The following is an 18976-nucleotide window of genomic DNA, read 5'->3' as shown; positions in this document are numbered from 1 at the left end:
CTATTCAAAAGACTCTTTACAAATTATGGATAGGTAGAAAACCTTCTTTGTCATATATGCGCATATGGGGATGTCCAACATAAACTAAATTGTATAACCCACATATAAAAGCTTTTGATCCTAGGACAACTAGTGGTTTCTTCATTGGTTATCTAGAAAGGTCAAAAGGCTTTAGGTTTTATTGTCTATCTCATACACTACAGATAGTAGAAACAGATAAAGCAAGATTTCTTGAAAATGGTTCTGTTGGGATAGATGCGTCTCAAAATATTGATTTTGAGGAAATGCAGGATTCAGGTTTCACACCTGCTAAGGATAAAGACCTGATTTTCTCTATCATTGTTCCTTCGGGTAATGTAAGAGAAAGTCTAGTCAATGAATATCAATCTCAACTAGATCCGGTTGTTGATGAGAATATACAACAACAATAAGATGCAAAGCCTCATTTTGAACCACCTGTAGCACCTGTATGGAGGTCCACCAGAATTAAGAAATTTGTTATCCATCCGGACTATGTGGTGTATTTACAAGGGTCAAATGATTTCATAGACATTGATGCAGATCCCTTCACATTTATAGAAGGCATTGAAAGTAAAAGATCAACACATTAGATCAATGCCATGAAAGAAGAACTTGACTCTATGGCAAAGAACCAAGTGTGGGATCTTGTCCCTCGACCTGATGGAATTAGACATGTCAGTTGTAAATGGGTCTATAAGACTAAAACAGACTCTAAAGGTCATGTGGAGAGTTACAAGGCTAGGCTTGTTGTAAAAGGTTTCACATAGATAGAGGGCATTAATTATAATTAGACTTTTTCTCCTATCTCAACTAAGGAATCATTGAGGATAATCATGGCCTTCGTAACTCATTTTGATTTAGAGCTACATCAAATGAATGTGAAAACTGTCTTCCTGAATGGGGATCTGGAATAGGAGGTATACATGCAACAACCTCCTGGTTTCAGTATAGATGACTCGAATAATTTAGTTTGCAAATTGAATAAGTCAGTTTATGAACTTAAACAGGCCTTCCGCCAGTTGCATAAGAAGTTCAATAAGGTAATTATGAACTTTGGATTCACTGAAAACATTGTTGATCAATGTATTTATATTAAGACTAGTGGGAGTAAGTTTATAATGTTGGTTTTATATGTTGACGATATTCTTCTTGTAACTAATAATTTGAGTCTATTATATGAAACAAAAGATTTTTTTTCCTCTCATTTTGATATGAAGGACATGGGTGAGGCCACTTATGTCCTTGGAATCAAGATCTGTCGTAATAGAACTAAGGGTGTCCTTGGCCTCTCTTAGAAATCCTATATCTTTAAGGTTCTTAAAAGATATGGGATGGAGAATTGTTGTCCTGATTCGGCACTCATAGTGAAAGGGGATAAATTGATCTTAAAGGACTATCCTCAGGATGATATTGCGGAGGCTCAGATGGATGTTGTCCCATATGCTTCGGCAGTTGAGAGTTTGTAGTACGCACAGACCTGTAATCGACCTGATATAGCATTTGATGTAGGAATGCTTTGTAGATATCAATGAAATTCAGGCATTGCGCACTGGAAGGCAGCGAAGAAGGTCATGCGCTATTTACAAATAACGAAAGAATATATGTTGACCTACCAGAAAGCTGTCTACCTAGAGATCATTGGATACTCTAATGTGGACTTAAGAGGGTGTATTGACAGCAAAAAATCCACTACTGGATACATTTTCCTTCTAGCGGGTGGTATTGTTTCATGGAGAAGTGAAAAGCAGTCTACCACTATTCTCATACCATGGAGACAAAATTTATTGCTCTATACGAGACTTCTTCACAGGCTATTTGGATAAGAAACTTCATTATGGGTCTTGGTATAGTGGACTCTATTGAGAGACCACTAAAGATCTTTTGTGATAATGAAGCAGTCGTGTCTTTTTCAAATAACAACAAGAGCTCAATATTGTGTCGGCATATGGAGTTAAAATATTTTGTTGTTAAAGAAATGACTGAGAATCATCTGGTATCTATTGATACAATTGGGATGAAGGAAATGACTACGGATCCCCTTACTAAAGGGCTAGCATCGGGATTGTATTCCTAACATATAAAGGGGATGGGTCTTTTTTATTTTTTTTTTATGTATGACAATATATTAAGTGATCATATTTGTGTATATGAATTTGATTCTCTATGGCTTTGTATATTATTGATTTTGCATAAAGGATCTCTCATATGGGTTAGAGAGAATAACATAATAACAATATTAAAGGACCAATAGAATAGGTGAGAGACCAACCTATTTATAAAAGTAATTTTTTACATGCCTAAGCACTGAAGGTGAATTGTAGTGTAGTACATGGGAATATGTTATTTCATAGGAGTGTTCATATCCATGACTCATATGATTCATCCTTGTGATAAAGGGTGGCATGTGAACCCGCATGAAGAATTAAATCGAGATAACGGTATACACCTCGATTTAGTACACTTTTGGTGTCAATGGGTCAAGTAGGAGAATGTTAGACATTATGGGTTATGGGTCCAACCTATAGTCTGACCCAGTTTGACAGCCATTAGTGGGTCACATTAGTGGCCACATAATGGGGTTAGTGAGTGAGAATTACGTGAATGTGGAGAGACCACATTCACGTAACTGCCTTATTCTCCCATTATATAAAGGGGTTAGGAGGCTATGAAGATGATGAGACATTCATAGCATTTATCCTTACAAAATTCCACATTCTAATAACGTGGAAGAGGGTCCTGCTCACCGTCGACCTAAGGTCTGGACTCATTGTGGGCGTCGATCGGCTGAGGAGAACGCCAAATTCTCTGCACGCACTCGATGGCAAATACAGGTACACTTTCTGTGTTTGTATTTCAAAAGAATGTCAACATCTACTCTATCCTCTTTTTTTATTTTTCTTTCTGTTGCCTCACACTACAAGAAAAATGGACATTAGTGACGAAAGTTTGCGACAGATTTTTTCTGTCGCAACTTTGTGATGAATTAACGAGGAAAACAAATTCGTCGCTAAAATCTATAATATTTACAAAAATAGCGACGAAAAAACTTTCGTCGCCAAATCTGTCGCTAATTAGCGACGTCAGGTTTTTGTCGTAATACATGCAGCATTTAGCGACGGATTTGGCGATGAAAGTTTTTTCGTCGCTACTTAGTGACGACGTTAGCGATAAACATATTCCGTCTCTACCTAGTCATGTAAATTTGCGACGGAGTTGTGACAAAAGTAGGTTGTCGCCAAATCTGTCGCTAAGTTTCCCGTAAATCCCTAATCAGAACCCTTCTTTTTCTTTCTTGTTTTGTCTCTCCCGCCCGATGCACTCCCTCGACCGCCGCCCTCTCCCGCCCGACGCACTCCCCGGCTTGTCGCTCGCCGCCCATCGCTCCCCGCCCGCCGCCCGGCGTCTCTCAGGTAAGTGGGTCCTTTTTTTTGGCAGGCGGTCGCCCCCTGCCTCGTTATTTTTTTCCAACAGGGGGGCGCCTGCCTCATTTTTCATTTTTGGCAGGGGGGGTCGCCCCCCTGCTTTTCTGGCAGGGGGTTGCCCCCCTACCTCTTTTGTTTTTCCGGCAGGGGTGGGGTGGGGCGACCCCCTGCCTCTTCTTTTTTTTTCGGCAGGGGGTCGCCCCTCTTTCCTCATTTTTTTTTTGGTAGGGGGTCACCCCCTGCTTTTTTGGCAGAGGGTCGCCCTTGTAAACACCCCAAATTTTCCTCATCCAATCTCAGACACATCCCTCGTGTGAATGCCAACCCTGCTAGGTCAGTGTAGGAGTCCAACCCCAAGTTTGTTTCAGAAAACTACTATTTTACCCACTTTCATTAGAAAAATTACCATTTTACCCCTAAGTCATCCCAGACCCCAATTAGTCGGAGTCAACCAAGCTCATTCTCAAGCTCAAAACAGTTAGAATGTCAATCATTTCTAGCTCACCTGAGCTCACGGTGAGATGGCCATTTTCATTTCTGACCATTCCTGCCAAAATGGGATCATTTCTTCATAAATGAGCTCATTTCTCACTCAAATCCAAGCCAATTGTCTCTGAGTCTGTCATTCCTAGTCAGTCATATTCTCTTGAGTCTAGCTTCAGCTTACCAGAAGTTCAAGTGCTCCAGTTTCAGTTCAAATCCACTTCCAAATGTCTAGGAGCCCATTTTAGCTCTTTCAGCTGAAATTGAGCTGAATCCAGTCAGTTGAGCTAGTGTTCGAGCTTCAATTTTAGTTCATTTTAGTATTATTGATCTTTGTTTCAGCTCAAACCCAATTCTGGTCTATAATCCACTTCACTCCAGTGACCATTTCTCGCAATTTCTCTAAAAATGACTGCTTTTCTTGATAATTCAGTCGAAGAGTTTAGTTGAGTCAGTGTCTTGTCAGTCCAGTTGAGTTCTGAAACCTTAGAACCCAGCTCAATCCAGTTCATCATAGTTCAATCCAGCTCAAACCCCAATTTTCAGTGTAACTCTGGCCCGGTATAGCTCAAAAACCATTTCTTGAACTATTTTGCGATTTTTATCAAAATTATCACTTTTTGAACTGGTACAACTATCAACCGGGGTCCAATATCCAAAATTCTTCATTCATGGTCTGCATTTAGCATAGCATTTCATGTCATTTCTCATCATTTTATATCATTTCTCAGCATTTCATAATATTTCATCACATTTCATTTTATTTTTGAGATCCAGAACTCCAGTTTTATAAATTATAATTCAGATTGAGTTTTAAAAGTTTCAGAAATCAAATTCAAATCCTGGGTTTATAAAATTAACATTTTTACCCTCAGGATTCTAAATTTGGAAATATTTTCTCGAGAAAAACAATCTGGATTCTTTTCAAAACTCAAAATTTCAAATTCTAGACTGGATTTGCTTCGCAACGGGGTATTGAATTTCAAATTCTGAGATCGTTTCAAAAACTGACAAAAATAGCTCATTTCGTCAAAAATCTTTTCTGAAAAGACTATTTTACTCCTATGATCCTCAAAACGAATTTCAAATTTAGAAAGTGAGCCCACTTTGAGATGGCTTCATTTTCATTTTAAAATAAAAAAATATATCTTTTTCTTTTATTTTCTTTTATTCTTTTTAATTTGTTTATTTTTTTTATGAGAGGAGGTGGGACCCACAAGGGGGTCGAGCCCCCTTTCCCCCTTCTTTCCTTTTTCTTTCTCCCTTTCTCTTTCCTTCTTCTTCTTCCTTTCTTTCCTTTTTCTTTTTCTTCTTCCTTTTCTTCTTCTTTCTTTCCTTTCTTTTTCTTTCTTTAATTTCTTATTCTTTCTTCCCTTTCTTTCCTTCTTCTCTTCCCTTCCTTCCTTTCCCTCCTTGGTTCAGCCCATTCACGTATACTCATTCCCCTTTTCATTATCCCCTAAAAACCCTAAGTTATTTCTATTTTCCCTAAGTTCAACAATCAAAACACCATACGTTCGCTACACCTTCTCTCCCTTTACATCCTCTCTCTCATTCTCTTCACCTCCTTACACAACAACCTCCTCCATTACCATCCTACTCTAGCCTTCATCACTACAGCCTCCTCTTGCTGTAGCATCTCCACAGCAGCAACTAGCCTTGCCTCCACCAGTGCTACTCCCTTCTTCAGCCACAACCATTGTCAACCTTGCTCCAGCCGGCGCACCACTGCAGCTCCAGCATCTTCAGTGCCACCCCTTCCAAGGGCTCTTCCAGCCATTGCTCCAGCATCTCCACCACAGCTTCAACACCCCCAACACTTTGGAAACCTCCTCTACAATCGGTTCCAGCCACCTGCAGCAGCCATCATCAAACTCCATCTTCATCCAGCCATCGGCACAACACCTCCTCCAGTTGCAGCTTTACCTTCAACCTTTTCAACTTCCAACCACAGCGACAGGACTCAAGCAAGGCTTTCCTTCCCAAGGTAAAGCCTTTCCCATGTTTGTTTTTATGAGATTCAATGTGAATCCAGTCCAAAAAAAAAACTAGATTCACTTGATTAAATGTTTCATTCATAGTCTTGTAAAGTTATAGGGTTGGGTTTGGCTACATGAGTGAAGGGATCCATCCGATCCATGGATCAGATCCCTATCACCATAACCAAAATTAAGTCTAGATTGTACCCCCTTGATTATTTTGATTTTATCATTAAATTCATGTAAATTTCGTATTATAGGACTTATATTTAGATTATTTTAATGCTTTATAGGTATTTTGATTAGTTTCTTTAATGTTTGCTTATTAGTTTATAGGTTTTGATTTTAAGCGTCAGTTCAACCTTTATTTCATGTTTAATCGTTCGTCTATAAATTCCGAAATTTTTATGATAGATGTATGGGTTTGATCTTCATTTCTCTGCAAAAATTAGGATCGATTTGGGTTTCAAAATCCTCCCTAAAAAACCAAATCTCAAACTGAGATTTCACCCTTATGGAAATTCCAGGTTTGGTTTTAGCAGACAAAAACATCCAAGATCTCCCAGATGGATGATCCAAATTCTCCTAAAATAAATACAGTGGATCTCTGTTGGAATCTATTGTTTTTTAGTGTTTTTACAGATTTTTCTAATGAGGTTTAGTTTATGCTAAAAATCGAGATTTCTCAAAACCTGTGAAAACCTTGATTTTTCCTTGTCAGGGTCTAGACCGACCCTAACCCACTTAGGGGTGGCAATCGGGTCGGGTTGGCGGGTTGGCGTGTCAGCATACCTCAACCCGAACCTGACCCGTTTATTAAACGGGTCGGCTGTGGCAAACACGAACCCAACCTGTTTAATAAACGGGTAGCCCGACACGACCCGCCAACCCATTTAATAAATGGGTTGGGTCGGGTAAACGGGTTTTCAGGTTCGCGTGTCAGGTTGGCGGGTCGGGTTGGCGGGTTGATGGATCGGGTTGGCAGGTAGTCAGGTTGGCGGGTCGGGTTGGCGGGTTGGCAGACGGGTTGGCGGGTCGGGTTGGCGGGTTGGCGGGTTGGCAGACGGGTTGGCGGGTTGGCGAGTTGACCCACCCGCCTAACCCGTTTATTAAACGGGTCAGCCGGGTTGGCGGGTTGGCATACCCCCAACCCGAACCCGACCTGTTTAATAAATGGGTTACGCGGGTCGACCCGTTTATTAAACGGGTTGGCTTAAGCCCAACCCGAACCCGCCTAAGAGGCGGGTTGGCGGGTCGTGTCAGAAATTGCCACCCCTAAACCCACTGTGAGGCTTCAATCTGTAGGTTGGATGTCAAAACTTCCAACATAGAAGTTGTTCCTCACCATTTCCTCTATCATTCCTCAAAATTTGAGAATTTTAGAAAAACCCTAGGTATTTTCCCCGGATTTAAAATCCTTGTCTGTCAAATTCCAGTCTTTGAGAATTACAGAGATTTAGATCTCTGATAATCCTCTGCTCTTGTCCAAACCATGGTTTTAATTAAAACACTGTAAAAATAGGAATTTTTCCTCTATTTGTCAGGGATATTCTCCCAAAATTTTGATAATTTTCTTCATCGTTTTCTACTTTTCCCATACTTTTTTCTAAAACCTGTCAGTCTACTCTAAGTCCTAGAGTCGTTGAATTCTGATCCGACTTGCCGGAGCTGTCAAGCTCCGACCATAGGTCAAAACCAAAATCTGCAAAAGAAAAAAATCTTTGCCTAACTGTCCTTTATCACCCCATAAAATTTGGGAGATTTCTATGGTGGTTTAGTACCCAAAAATCAGTTTAGATTTAGAATTTTAGGTAAAATCTTGATTTTTAGGATTTCTAGTTAATTTTCTATATTAAAAAAGTATAAAAAATATAGATTTTTTAGCTTCATTCAGTTTTTAGGTTTAGTCTAGGTGTCCATGCCAAATTTGGTATAATTTGTAGTTCATTTGCTTTGTGTGTTAGTTAACTTTTAAATTCAAAGGCGAAGATCTGTCGAAAATCAAGTCAAATTCGATATTTTTGCCATTTTAGGGTTTTTATCATGTGAATAAGCATATCATATCATATTAGGGTTAATTTCAATATCATTTGCACTTCCTATTTCAATGTTTTAGAAAATTTATTTCAGAAAACCCTGGTTTCAAGGCCACAATCATGTTATCAGGGGCATTTTGATCATTTTGACCTAAATTTTGAAATTCCAATTTCTAATTCTCTAAGTTTTCATGGATATCATCATATTGCATCATCTTATGTTTAATCCTATTTCATTTTATTTTCAAATTTCCAAATTTTACAAAAATTCTCTTAGAAAATCCTGATTTCAAGGTCATCAGAGGTATTTTGGTCATTTTTACTCTAATTTCGAATTTCCAAGTTTGTTTTAGAATTTTATTACTTATTTTTCATGTTTATATCAAAGGGGGTATGAATCAAGGTTTATATCTGAATACTATCCTATAGTTTCCAATATTTTTGGATAAATTGGTTTTGTGAGTGATTATCAGAATTGGACGTTTCATGGTGAAGAATTTAGAAACAATTTTGATGCACGGGTGAATGTGGTGCACGATAATCCATATATGGATTTGATATTTGATGCCGCAGAAACAAAGTTGGGTTCTGCTATGGGTCCTAGTGATGTAACAACGGCAGTAGATGAAGAATCACCAAACGATGCAGCTAGTAGATTTTATGATTTACTTATAGATGTTGATGAGCCACTTTGAAACGGTTGCGAGAGTCACACAATCTTGTCTGCAGTTCTTCAACTAATGAATTTGAAGTCTGAGTATAATTTGAGTAAATCATGTTTTGACCACTTGTGCTTGATTGTGAAGAGTATGTTGCCCAAAGATGAGAAATTGCCACAAAATTTCTATCGTGCGAAGATTATGGTCAACGCTCTAGGTATGGGGTATAAAAAGATAGATGCTTGTCCAAATCACTGCATGTTGTATTTCAAGGATCAGGAAAACAGCATATCATGCCCGTCATATGAGCATCCTCGGTTTAAGCCAAAGACAAGAGGCAATGGTAGCACGAGATCAAAAGAAGTTTCATACAAGTCGCTCTGCTACTTTCCTATCACTTCTAGATTGCAACGATTGTATATGTCTTCGAGGACAGCTAAACACATGAGATGACATGCAAATAAAGTTCGACATGATGAAGACAAGATCATGCATCCTGTTGATGTGGAAGCTTGAAAGCACTTTGATTGTACTCATCAGAACTTCACAATGGAAGTGAGAAATGTTAGACTTGGTCGATGTACAGATGTATTTAATCCATTTGGGGGTAGATCAATTCCATACTCATGTTGGCCAGTATTTGTAACTCCATACAACCTTTCACCAAGCTTGTGTATGAAGTGTCCAAATCTTTTCTTGTCTCTATTGATCCCTAGTCCGACCTCACCTGGCCAAAATCTTGATGTATATTTAAGGTCATTAATTGATGAACTAAAAGTATTGTGGGATGACGGTGTTACCACGTATGATGCCCACAAAAAATAAAATTTCAATATGAAGGTCGTTGTTCTATGGACAATCAGCGGCTTCCCTGCATATGGTATGTTATCTGGTTAGAGCACATATGAGAGGTTGACATGTCCGTACTGCATGGAGGAATGGAGGATGCAAAAACTTTTAGATTGATACATGGAAGGAAGCCTTGCTGGTTTGAGTGCCATCATCGATTTCTACCCAACGACCATCTGTTCCGACGACAAAGGAATGTGTTTCGAGCAGGCAAAACTGAAATGGAAGGTCCACTCACAAGATTGTCTAGCACAAAGATTTTAAGAATGTGATACTTTCCAGATGTATTAACAGATGCTCATAGTCCGACACCCTTCCTTGGATTTGTAAAGGATCACAATTGAACAAAGAAATCAATTTTTTGAGAACTACCATATTGGCCGACACTATTGATATGACATAATTTAGATGTGATGTATGCGGAGAAAAATGTGTTTGATAATGTGTTCAATATAGTAATGAATGTTAAAGAGAAAACAAAGGATAATCCGAAGGCCCATATGGATTTAAAAGTATTATGTAAAAGACCAGAATTGGAACTCAAAGAGTATAATGGCAAAGTACTGAAACCAAAGGCAAGGTATGTGCTTGGACCTGATCAAACAAAGCAGGTATGTCAATGGTTGAGACAATTGAGATTTCCAAATGGATATGTCTCTAACATTGCTCGGGATGTGAAAATTGACGATGGACAATTACATGGGTTGAAGAGCCATGATTGTCATATCTTTATGCAACAATTCATACCCCTAGCATTCCATGATATGTTAGACAAACCTATATGGGGGATATTGTCTGAGTTAAGTGGATTTTTTAGAACATTGTGCGCATCAAAAGTCATAGTATCTGATGTAAAGAATCTCGAAGACTCTGTCATCACTACTGTTTGTCAGCTAGAAAAGATTTTTCCGCCAACATTTTTCGATGTTATGGAACATTTGATCATACATTTGCTATATGAACTAAGGGTTGGTGGTCCTGTGCAATATCAATGGATGTACCCATTTGAAAGATATATGTTTTCTTATATTTGTCTCATCAATGACAGATATTTCAAATTTGAAATATATATTTTTGACAGATACATGTTTGACCTCAAAAAAAGGTCCGTAATAAAGCAAGAGTAGAATGCTCTATTTGTGAGGCGTATACTTTATAAGAGATTTCAAATTTCTCATCTATGTACTTTGAACCTCATATTCTAACACGTTACACATGTCCGCCTCGTAACGATGATGGAGAACAAGTAACTGTAGCTGACAAACTGTTGATATTTTAACCACTTGGGCATGCATTTGGTAGATGCCGATCAAGACTCTTGGCAGATCGAGAGCAAGACGCAACACACATCTATATTCTTTTTAATTGCTTAGCGATCGACCCATACATTGAGTAAGTATATGTAGACGCAACACAAGTCTAAATCCTTTTATGTTCTATATGTGCATGCATGATTCGGTAATATAAGTATTTGTGGTTTGCAAGCAATTTGATCTGGAGTTGCGAAGAGAAGTTCACTACAACAAAGCAGTAGATTAGCGACGACCACATTCCGTCGCGAATCCGTCGCTAATCCGTTGCTAACCATGTTAGCGACGGATTAGCGACAACGAGGCGACAGTATGCTTACGTCGCGAATATTTCGACGCTAACTGGCGACGGAATAATTCCGTCGCCAGGTCCGTCGCTAATTGCGACGGAATAACAAGCGCTATATTCCGTCGCCAATCCGCCAGTACTAAACGGCGACCACGGCTTGGCGACGGATTTAATTCCGTCGCTAGATTAATATGAATAGCGACGGATGGTTCCGTTGCTAAGCCGTCGCTAGATTAATATGAATAGCGACGGAATCATCCGTCGCTAATCTGTCGCAAACACGAAAAAAAATAAAAAAAAATTTATTTAAAAATTAATTACCGAGAACTGTACAATTTCTATTTCTTGTACAATTTATATTTCCTGTAAATAAAAAACAAACCACACAAAAAAATTCATATAACAAGTATCTATAATAATTAATCGTTCCACCTTAAAATTAAGAAGTTTAATTATTTACAATTTAACAATTACAATTAGGAAAAATAAAAAAAATAGAACTTCTTCAACACAGTCCTCTAATCATCGCCAAGATTTTGTGCGTCTTCTTGTTCATTGTCTTTATCTGTCCCTTCAGCTCCACTACCCTGATTATCGCTAGCAGCCTACACAAGAAAAGAACAGTCAGTATTGATAAACAAAATATAATGAAATAAATTACACACTATATGTGATTCTATCATGTGCTCATGTGTGATCTAAGGCAATAAAAAAACTCTATATGTGATTCTATCAAGCTCATATGTGTGCTAAGGCAGTCAAAAAATTGAATATGTGATTATAGCATGTTCATATGTGTTCTAAAGCATCTAAAAAAACTCTATATGTGATTCTACCATGCCCAAATGTGCTTTAAGGCAGGCAAAAAACTATATATGTGATTCGATCATGCTCGTATGTGTGCTAAGGCAGTAAAAAAATTGAATATGTGAATATAGCATGCTCATATGTGCTCTAAGGCAGGCAAAGCCAAAAATTTTATATGTGATTCTATCATAAATGATATATAACATGTTCATATGTGTTCTAAGGCAGTTAAAAAACTCTATATGTTATTATAGCATGCTCATATGTGTGCTAAGGCAGTCAAAAAATAGAATATGTGATTATAATATGCTCATATGTGTTCTTAGGCAGTCAAAAAACTGAATATGTGATTATAGCATGCTCATATGTGTTCTAATGCAATCAAAAAAACTTTATATGTGATTCTATCATGCTCATATGTGCTCTAAGGCAGACAAAAAGTTAAATATATATATATATATGATTCTATCATGCTCATATGTGTGCTAAGGCAGTCAAAAAATTGAATATGTGATTATAGCATATTCATATGTGTTCTAAGGCATATAAAAAAATTCTATATGTGATTCTACCATGCTCAGATGTGCTTTAAGGCAGGCAAAAAACTATATATGTGATTCGATCATGCTCGTATGTGTGCTAAGGCAGTAAACAAATTGAATATGTGAATATAGCATGCTCATATGTGCTCTAAGGCAGGCAAAGCAACTTTATATGTGATTCTATCATGCTCATATGTGTGCTAAGGCAGTAAAAAAATTGAATATGTGATTATAGCATGTTCATATGTGTTCTAAGGCATCTAGAAAAACTCTATATGTGATTCTACCATGCACAGATGTGCTTTAAGACAGTAAAAAAACTATATATGTGATTATACCTGAGAGGGACCTGGAATCGAAGATCCCCTATCCTGAACAGCGGCCTTGATCTCATTTCGGAGAAAGGGGGCGACGGTGTATTAGAAGTAGTTATTCAGTGATTCATTAATGATCTCGCGTACATCATCACCGGAAAGAATAGTCGGCTGCTTGGAGCTTATATCGGCGCAAGAAGTCGGTGAGCCGTAACTGGAAGAACCAATAACTGGTGAAGTGTTCATATTACTCCCAAACCCGAACACGCGACCTTTTTTGGGTTCACTTGCTGCAGTCACCCATGCTGTAGGATCAAATGATGGATGCTGAGTAGCGTCTTCGCCATATCGCTCTACCATCTGTTGCTCATATGCCTCCTACAAAATAATGTTTAAAGTATTAATTAATAATTAATGATAACATTATGATAACTTTCATATATATTGCAATGATTATTAATAGAATTAATACATATCGTTGTCGTTCTCGCCTTCTCTGATACGAAGACTCTCGTGGTCTTCCGTTTATGTGTTTCTACAAACACATCCTTATATGGTACACTGCCTCCTTTTTCTGCTTCCTGCGAAGTTAAATGACAAAAGATTTAGTACACAAGTTTGCAACAATACTTATAAAATTAATATTATATATTGATGAGTTACCATTTTCTTTAGGTGACTCCCAAATGTCTTAGATCCACCTGTGTGTAGATGGGCTTCGGGCATCTTCGATCGATTTTGTGAAGCCTTCGTAGAGCGATTTTTAAATGCATCTCCCGCCCACATATCGCACATTTCATCCCAGTAATCTCTCATGATAGTAATAGGACCATGGCCCTTCCACAGTAATGGATCATCTACTACGCCAGATGCTTTTTTTGCTGCAGTCTTCATAGTGTGCAGCATGTCTGCAAATCGATTGGCAGCCACCTTCTGCCACACCTTCCTTGCATCATTTTCTTCCACCGTAGTTGCAAAGCGATTCGAAGCCTACAAATATTTTCAGAAAGTTAGTAGACATTGCTTAAATAAATTAAATATGAAACACATTAACTATGAGGAACAACTGTATACCATGAATGAGGACCACAATCTGTCTAACACCTCCTTTGGGTACTCTTTCCATTGAGCAACTGGTCCTGGTAGATGTTGAAGAAGTGAATTCCTAATCTCCCGTACTACTTCTTGTGGCTCAAACCTCGTGCTGCACATGAATTGTTACACAGTAAATATCAATATAAAATATTTAAAATATATGCAATAATTGAAAACAAAATACTTACGGTCGATTATCGATATACACTATTCGAATGAGTCTTCTTGTGCCAGCCTGAGAAGACCCTGTTTCCTGTGTTGGCTGTTGACTTGTGTGATCAACTGGTGTAGGTGGGTCGTGTACAGGCGCAACATCATCTGTAAAAAAATACATTAGAAATTCTCAGAATGTGCATTTGAACTAATCAAGCATCTAATTAGTTATATGATATACCTATCACAGGAGCCCGTGAAGATGAAGGTTGAGCCTGGCTACTACTGGATGAGCGACCACTATAACCTCCACGAACCATATTCTAACAAATAACATATGTCATACAATACATTCAAATAATTCACATCAAGTATTACAATGCATTCAAGTCATTCACATCAAGCATTGCAATGCATTCAAATAATTCAAATCATTGACATCAAGTATTGCACTAATTCAAATCATTCGTTAATTGCATAAATTATAATACATTCAGATAATTGAAATCATTCACATCAAGTATTACAATGCATTCGAATCATTCGTATCAAGTATTACAATACATTCAAATAAAATTTTTAATCATTCACACCAAGTATTGCAATACAACTCACATCAAGTAATTCAATGCATTTAAATAGAGGTTTGTAGTATAAGATTTTGCTCACTAGCTTGAGAATTCTTCCTCGTCACTAGTTTGACTTTCTTCTTCTTCTTCTTCTTCATTGTTTGCCCATCCACTTGGTACATCATTTGGATCACATTCCTCTATGAATGTTTCATCAGCCAATGGAGATATGACATGCATATCATGCGCAACATCGTGACCATAAGCGAAGTCACAGACATCATCTGATTGATAGTAATCACTGTCTTCAGCTAACTCATCTTCCTGTAACTGATCATACTCAGGGTATAGTTTGGACTTCACCTTGCAAACTGCCCACCATTCATTTTTATCTGACTTTTTTATACTCGGATATGAAGTATAATAAACTTGTTGAGCTTGCGAGGCTAATATGAATGGTTCATATGTTCCAAACCTGGATTTATGATTCACCTCCACAATGCCTGAGGCTTTGTCGAGTCTTGTTGCAGTTGGATCAAACCAATGACACTTGAATATCGTAACCCTGTTATTCATGCCTAAGTAAGTCAACTCCATTATTTCTTCTATAACACCGTAGTAATCATGTTCATTTTCACCGTAGCTGCTACCCTTGACACACACGCCACTATTTATCGTTGATTTGTTTATACCGTAGTCTTTTGTATGGAATCGATAACCATTTACGATATACCCGTTGTAGCATTGCACAACTTTGGTCGGACCATTTTCTAAATCACATATTCCTTGATCTTTAACATCACCATTGCGAACCTACGCACAAACATAAACAATGATTGTGATCACGATCAATTAAGTAACTTAGTGTTGTTTATAAGTACAAAATTTATGTTAGCTTCTTTACCAACTGTTTCAACCACTCCACAAACTTAGTTTCACGTTCTTTTTGTACTTCTGCATCAGTGAGATGTGAAACTTCGTTTCGCAACTCCAGATCAAATCGTCTGCAAACCACAAATACTTATATTACCGAGTCATGTATCCACATATAGAACATAAAAGGATTTATAATTGAGTTGCATATACATATACTTACTCGATGTATGGGTCGATCGCTGAGCAATTAAAAAGAATATAGATGTGTGCTGCATCTTGCTCTCGATCTGTCAATAGCCTTGATCGGCAACTACCAAATGCATGCCCAAGTGGTTGAAATATCGACAGCTTGTCAGCTACAGTTACTTGTTCTCCATCATCGTTACGGGGCAGGCATGTGTAACGTGTTGGAATATGAGGTTCGAAGTACATAGATGAGAAATTTGAAATCTCTTCTAAAGTGTACGCCTCACAAATAGAGCCTTCTACTCTTGCTTTATTACGAACCTTTTTTTTTAGGTCGAACATGCATCTGACAAGAATATACATTTCAAATTTTAAATATCTGTCATTAAAGAGACAAATATAAAAAAACATATACCTTTCAAATGGGTACATCCATCGATATTGCACAGGGCCACCAACCCTTAGTTCATATGGCAGATGTATGATCAAATGTTCCATAACATTGAAAAATGCTGGCGGAAATATCTTTTCTAACAGACAAACAGTGGTGATGACAGAGTTCTTGAGATTCTTTACATCTGATACAACGACCTCCGATGCGCACAATGTTCTGAAAAATCCGCTCAACTCAGACAATACCCCCCATATAGGTTTGTCTAACATATCATGGAATGCTAGGGGTATCAATCGTTGCATAAAGATATGACAATCATGGCTCTTCAACCCATATAACTGTCCATCGTCAATCTTCACAGCCCGAGCAATGTTAGAGACATATCCATCTGGAAATCTCAGTTGTCTCAACCATTGACATACATGTTTTATTTGATCAGGTCCGAGCACGTACTTCGCCTTTGGTTTCAGTACTTTGCCATTATACTCTTTGAGTTCCAATTCTGGTCTTTTACATATTAATTTTAAATCCATACGGGCCTTCGAATTATCCTTCGTTTTTCCTTTAATATTCATTACTGTATTGAACACATTATCAAACACATTTTTCTCTACATGCATCACATCCAAATTATGTCGTATCAATAGGGTCGGCCAATACGGTAGTTCCCAAAAAATAGATTTTTTCGTCCAATTGTGATCCTTCCCAAATCCACGGAAGGGTGTAGGACTGCGGGCATCTGTTAATATATCTGGAAAGTATCACAATCTTCTTAGAATCTCTATGCCAGACAATCTTGAGGATGGACCTTTCGTTTCAGTTGTGCCTGCTATAAATGCATTCTTTTGACGTCGGAACGGATGATCGCTGGGTAGAAATCGACGATGGCAATCAAACCAGCAAGGCTTCCTTCCATGCCTCAATTTTAAAGCTTTGGAATCCTCCATGCAGTACGGACAAGCCAACCTCCCATGTGTGCTTCAACCAGATAACATACCATATGCAGGGAAGTCACTGATTGTCCATAGAACAACGACCTTCATGTTGAAATTTTGTTTTTTGTGGGCATCATACGTGGTAACACCGTCATCCCACAGTACTTTTAATTCATCAATCAATGGCCTTAGATATACATCAAGATTTTGGCCAGGTGAGGTCGGACCAGGGATCAACAGAGACAAGAAAAGATTTGGACGTTTCATACACAAGCTTGGTGGAAGGTTGTATGGAGTTACAAATACTAGCCAGCATGAGTATGGAGTTGATCTACCCCCAAATGGATTAAATTCATCTGTACATAGACCGAGTCTAACATTTCGCACTTCCATTGCGAAGTTCTGATGAGTACGATCAAAGTGCTTCCAAGCATCAGCGTCAACAGGATGCGTGATCTTGTTTTCATCGTGTCGAACTTTATTTGCATGCCATCTCATGTGTTTAGCTGTCTTTGAAGACATATACAATCGCTGCAGTCTAGGAGTGATAGGAAAGTAGCGGAGCGACTTGTATGAAACTTCCTTTGATCTCGTGCTACCATTGCCTCTTGTCTTTGGCTTGAACCGAGGATGCCCACATGACGGGCATGATATGTCATTTTCCTGCTCCTTGAAATACAACATGCAGTGATTTGGACAAGCATCAATCTTTTTGTAACCCATACCTAGAGCGTTGACCATAACTTTCGCACGATAGAAATTTTGTGGCAATTTCTCATCTTTAGGCAACATACTCTTCACAATCATGCACAAACGGTCAAAACATGATTGACTCAAATTATACTCGGACTTCAAATTCATTAGTTGAAGAACTGCAGACAAGATAGTGTGACTCTCACAACCGTTCCAAAGTGGCTCATCAGCATCTTTAAGTAAATCATAAAATCTACTAGCTGCATCGTTTGGTGATTCTTCATCTACGGCAGTTCTTACATCACTAGAACTCATAGCAGAACCCAGTTCTGTTCCTGCAGCATCAAATATCAAATTCGTATATGGATTATCGTGCACCACATTCACCCGTGCATCAAAATCGTTTCTAAATTCTTCTCCATGAAACGTCCAGTTCTGATAATCACTCACAAAACCCTTCCTGTATAGGTGATGTCTAACGCCATGAGGTTCTACAAATCGATTATTCTTACAAATCTTGCAGGGACACCTAATCCGACCTGTGGGATCTACCGTACTGACACTCGCCGTTGCAAATTCAATAAAACTATCGACACCATCCATATATTCATGCGATAACTCATTGTCCACTATCCTACGGTACATCCAATCACGGTTTGCAGTCATTCTGTCGTATGATGTTACGAATAGTATCCTAACCAGTTAAAAGAGAACCATCAGAATGCTATGATGAAGAAAATATCAAATTTATCATGCAATATATGATGTCATACAATCACAAGAATTATGATGCATGCATTGATAACTTAATATTTTCATGTGCAAACTATTCATGACACGATACATTCATTTGAAGCATGCTTTCAGTATATAATTTCACATGGAAGACATAATCAAATTGAAAGTAACTACATGTAAGCATGAATACAATCACATCAAACATTGCAATACATCGAAATAATTCATATCAAACAAATGTCAAACATGTACCTGCAGCAAACACACTTCAATATCCCACTAACTACTACCATGCCTAGCATGAACTCCATACTCCAAAAATAAGAACACTTCCATATTCATACATTAAAATCATGCTCAGCATGATCTCCGAACTCCAACAAAGCAGTCCTAGATATCAACAACTAAGTGAGTGTGTGAACAATAAAGTGTTACATTCAATAAATTAAATAACATGTGATGCGCTTGCATCACTTACTCACCACGGGTATTTACCCGATTTGCATTGTTTTTGTCATTTACTTACCACAGGTGGCCGAGCACGAGTTGGTTCCGTTGAAAAATCTGCACAAAAACAAAACAAATTAAGTAACAAACTAACTAATCATGAAACAAGATGAAACACT

General features: G+C 38.1%; 1 protein-coding gene across 1 annotated transcript; it reads right to left on the bottom strand.

Annotated features, from left to right (window-relative positions):
- Positions 1-5612: 5612 nt before the first annotated feature.
- Positions 5613-18909, bottom strand: LOC149832016 (uncharacterized). The gene is made up of 6 exons (XM_090013136.1): positions 18877-18909; positions 14201-14282; positions 13995-14124; positions 13786-13915; positions 13576-13701; positions 5613-5780 (listed from the first exon to the last, which is right to left on the bottom strand). Exons 2-6 carry the CDS (start codon positions 14277-14279, stop codon positions 5613-5615), a joined length of 633 nt encoding a protein of 210 aa, XP_089869262.1. The 5' UTR covers positions 14280-14282; positions 18877-18909.
- Between the last annotated feature and the right edge of the window lie 67 nt (positions 18910-18976).

Source organism: Nuphar pumila, chromosome 7 (genome assembly GCF_984573655.1).
Source record: "Nuphar pumila chromosome 7, dmNupPumi1.hap1.1, whole genome shotgun sequence".
Lineage (NCBI taxonomy): Eukaryota > Viridiplantae > Streptophyta > Magnoliopsida > Nymphaeales > Nymphaeaceae > Nuphar > Nuphar pumila.
This window is presented reverse-complemented; position numbering and strand designations above follow the sequence as displayed.

Coding starts and splice junctions, on each gene's coding strand:
- LOC149832016 (XM_090013136.1), bottom strand. CDS start 14,279: ATGGTTCGTGGAGGTTATAGTGGTCGCTCATCCAGTAGTAGCCAGGCT. Junction 14,125..14,200: donor TTCACGGGCTCCTGTGATAG/GTATATCATATA, acceptor ATTTTTTTACAG/ATGATGTTGCGCCTGTACAC. Junction 13,916..13,994: donor GTGTATATCGATAATCGACC/GTAAGTATTTTG, acceptor ATTCATGTGCAG/CACGAGGTTTGAGCCACAAG.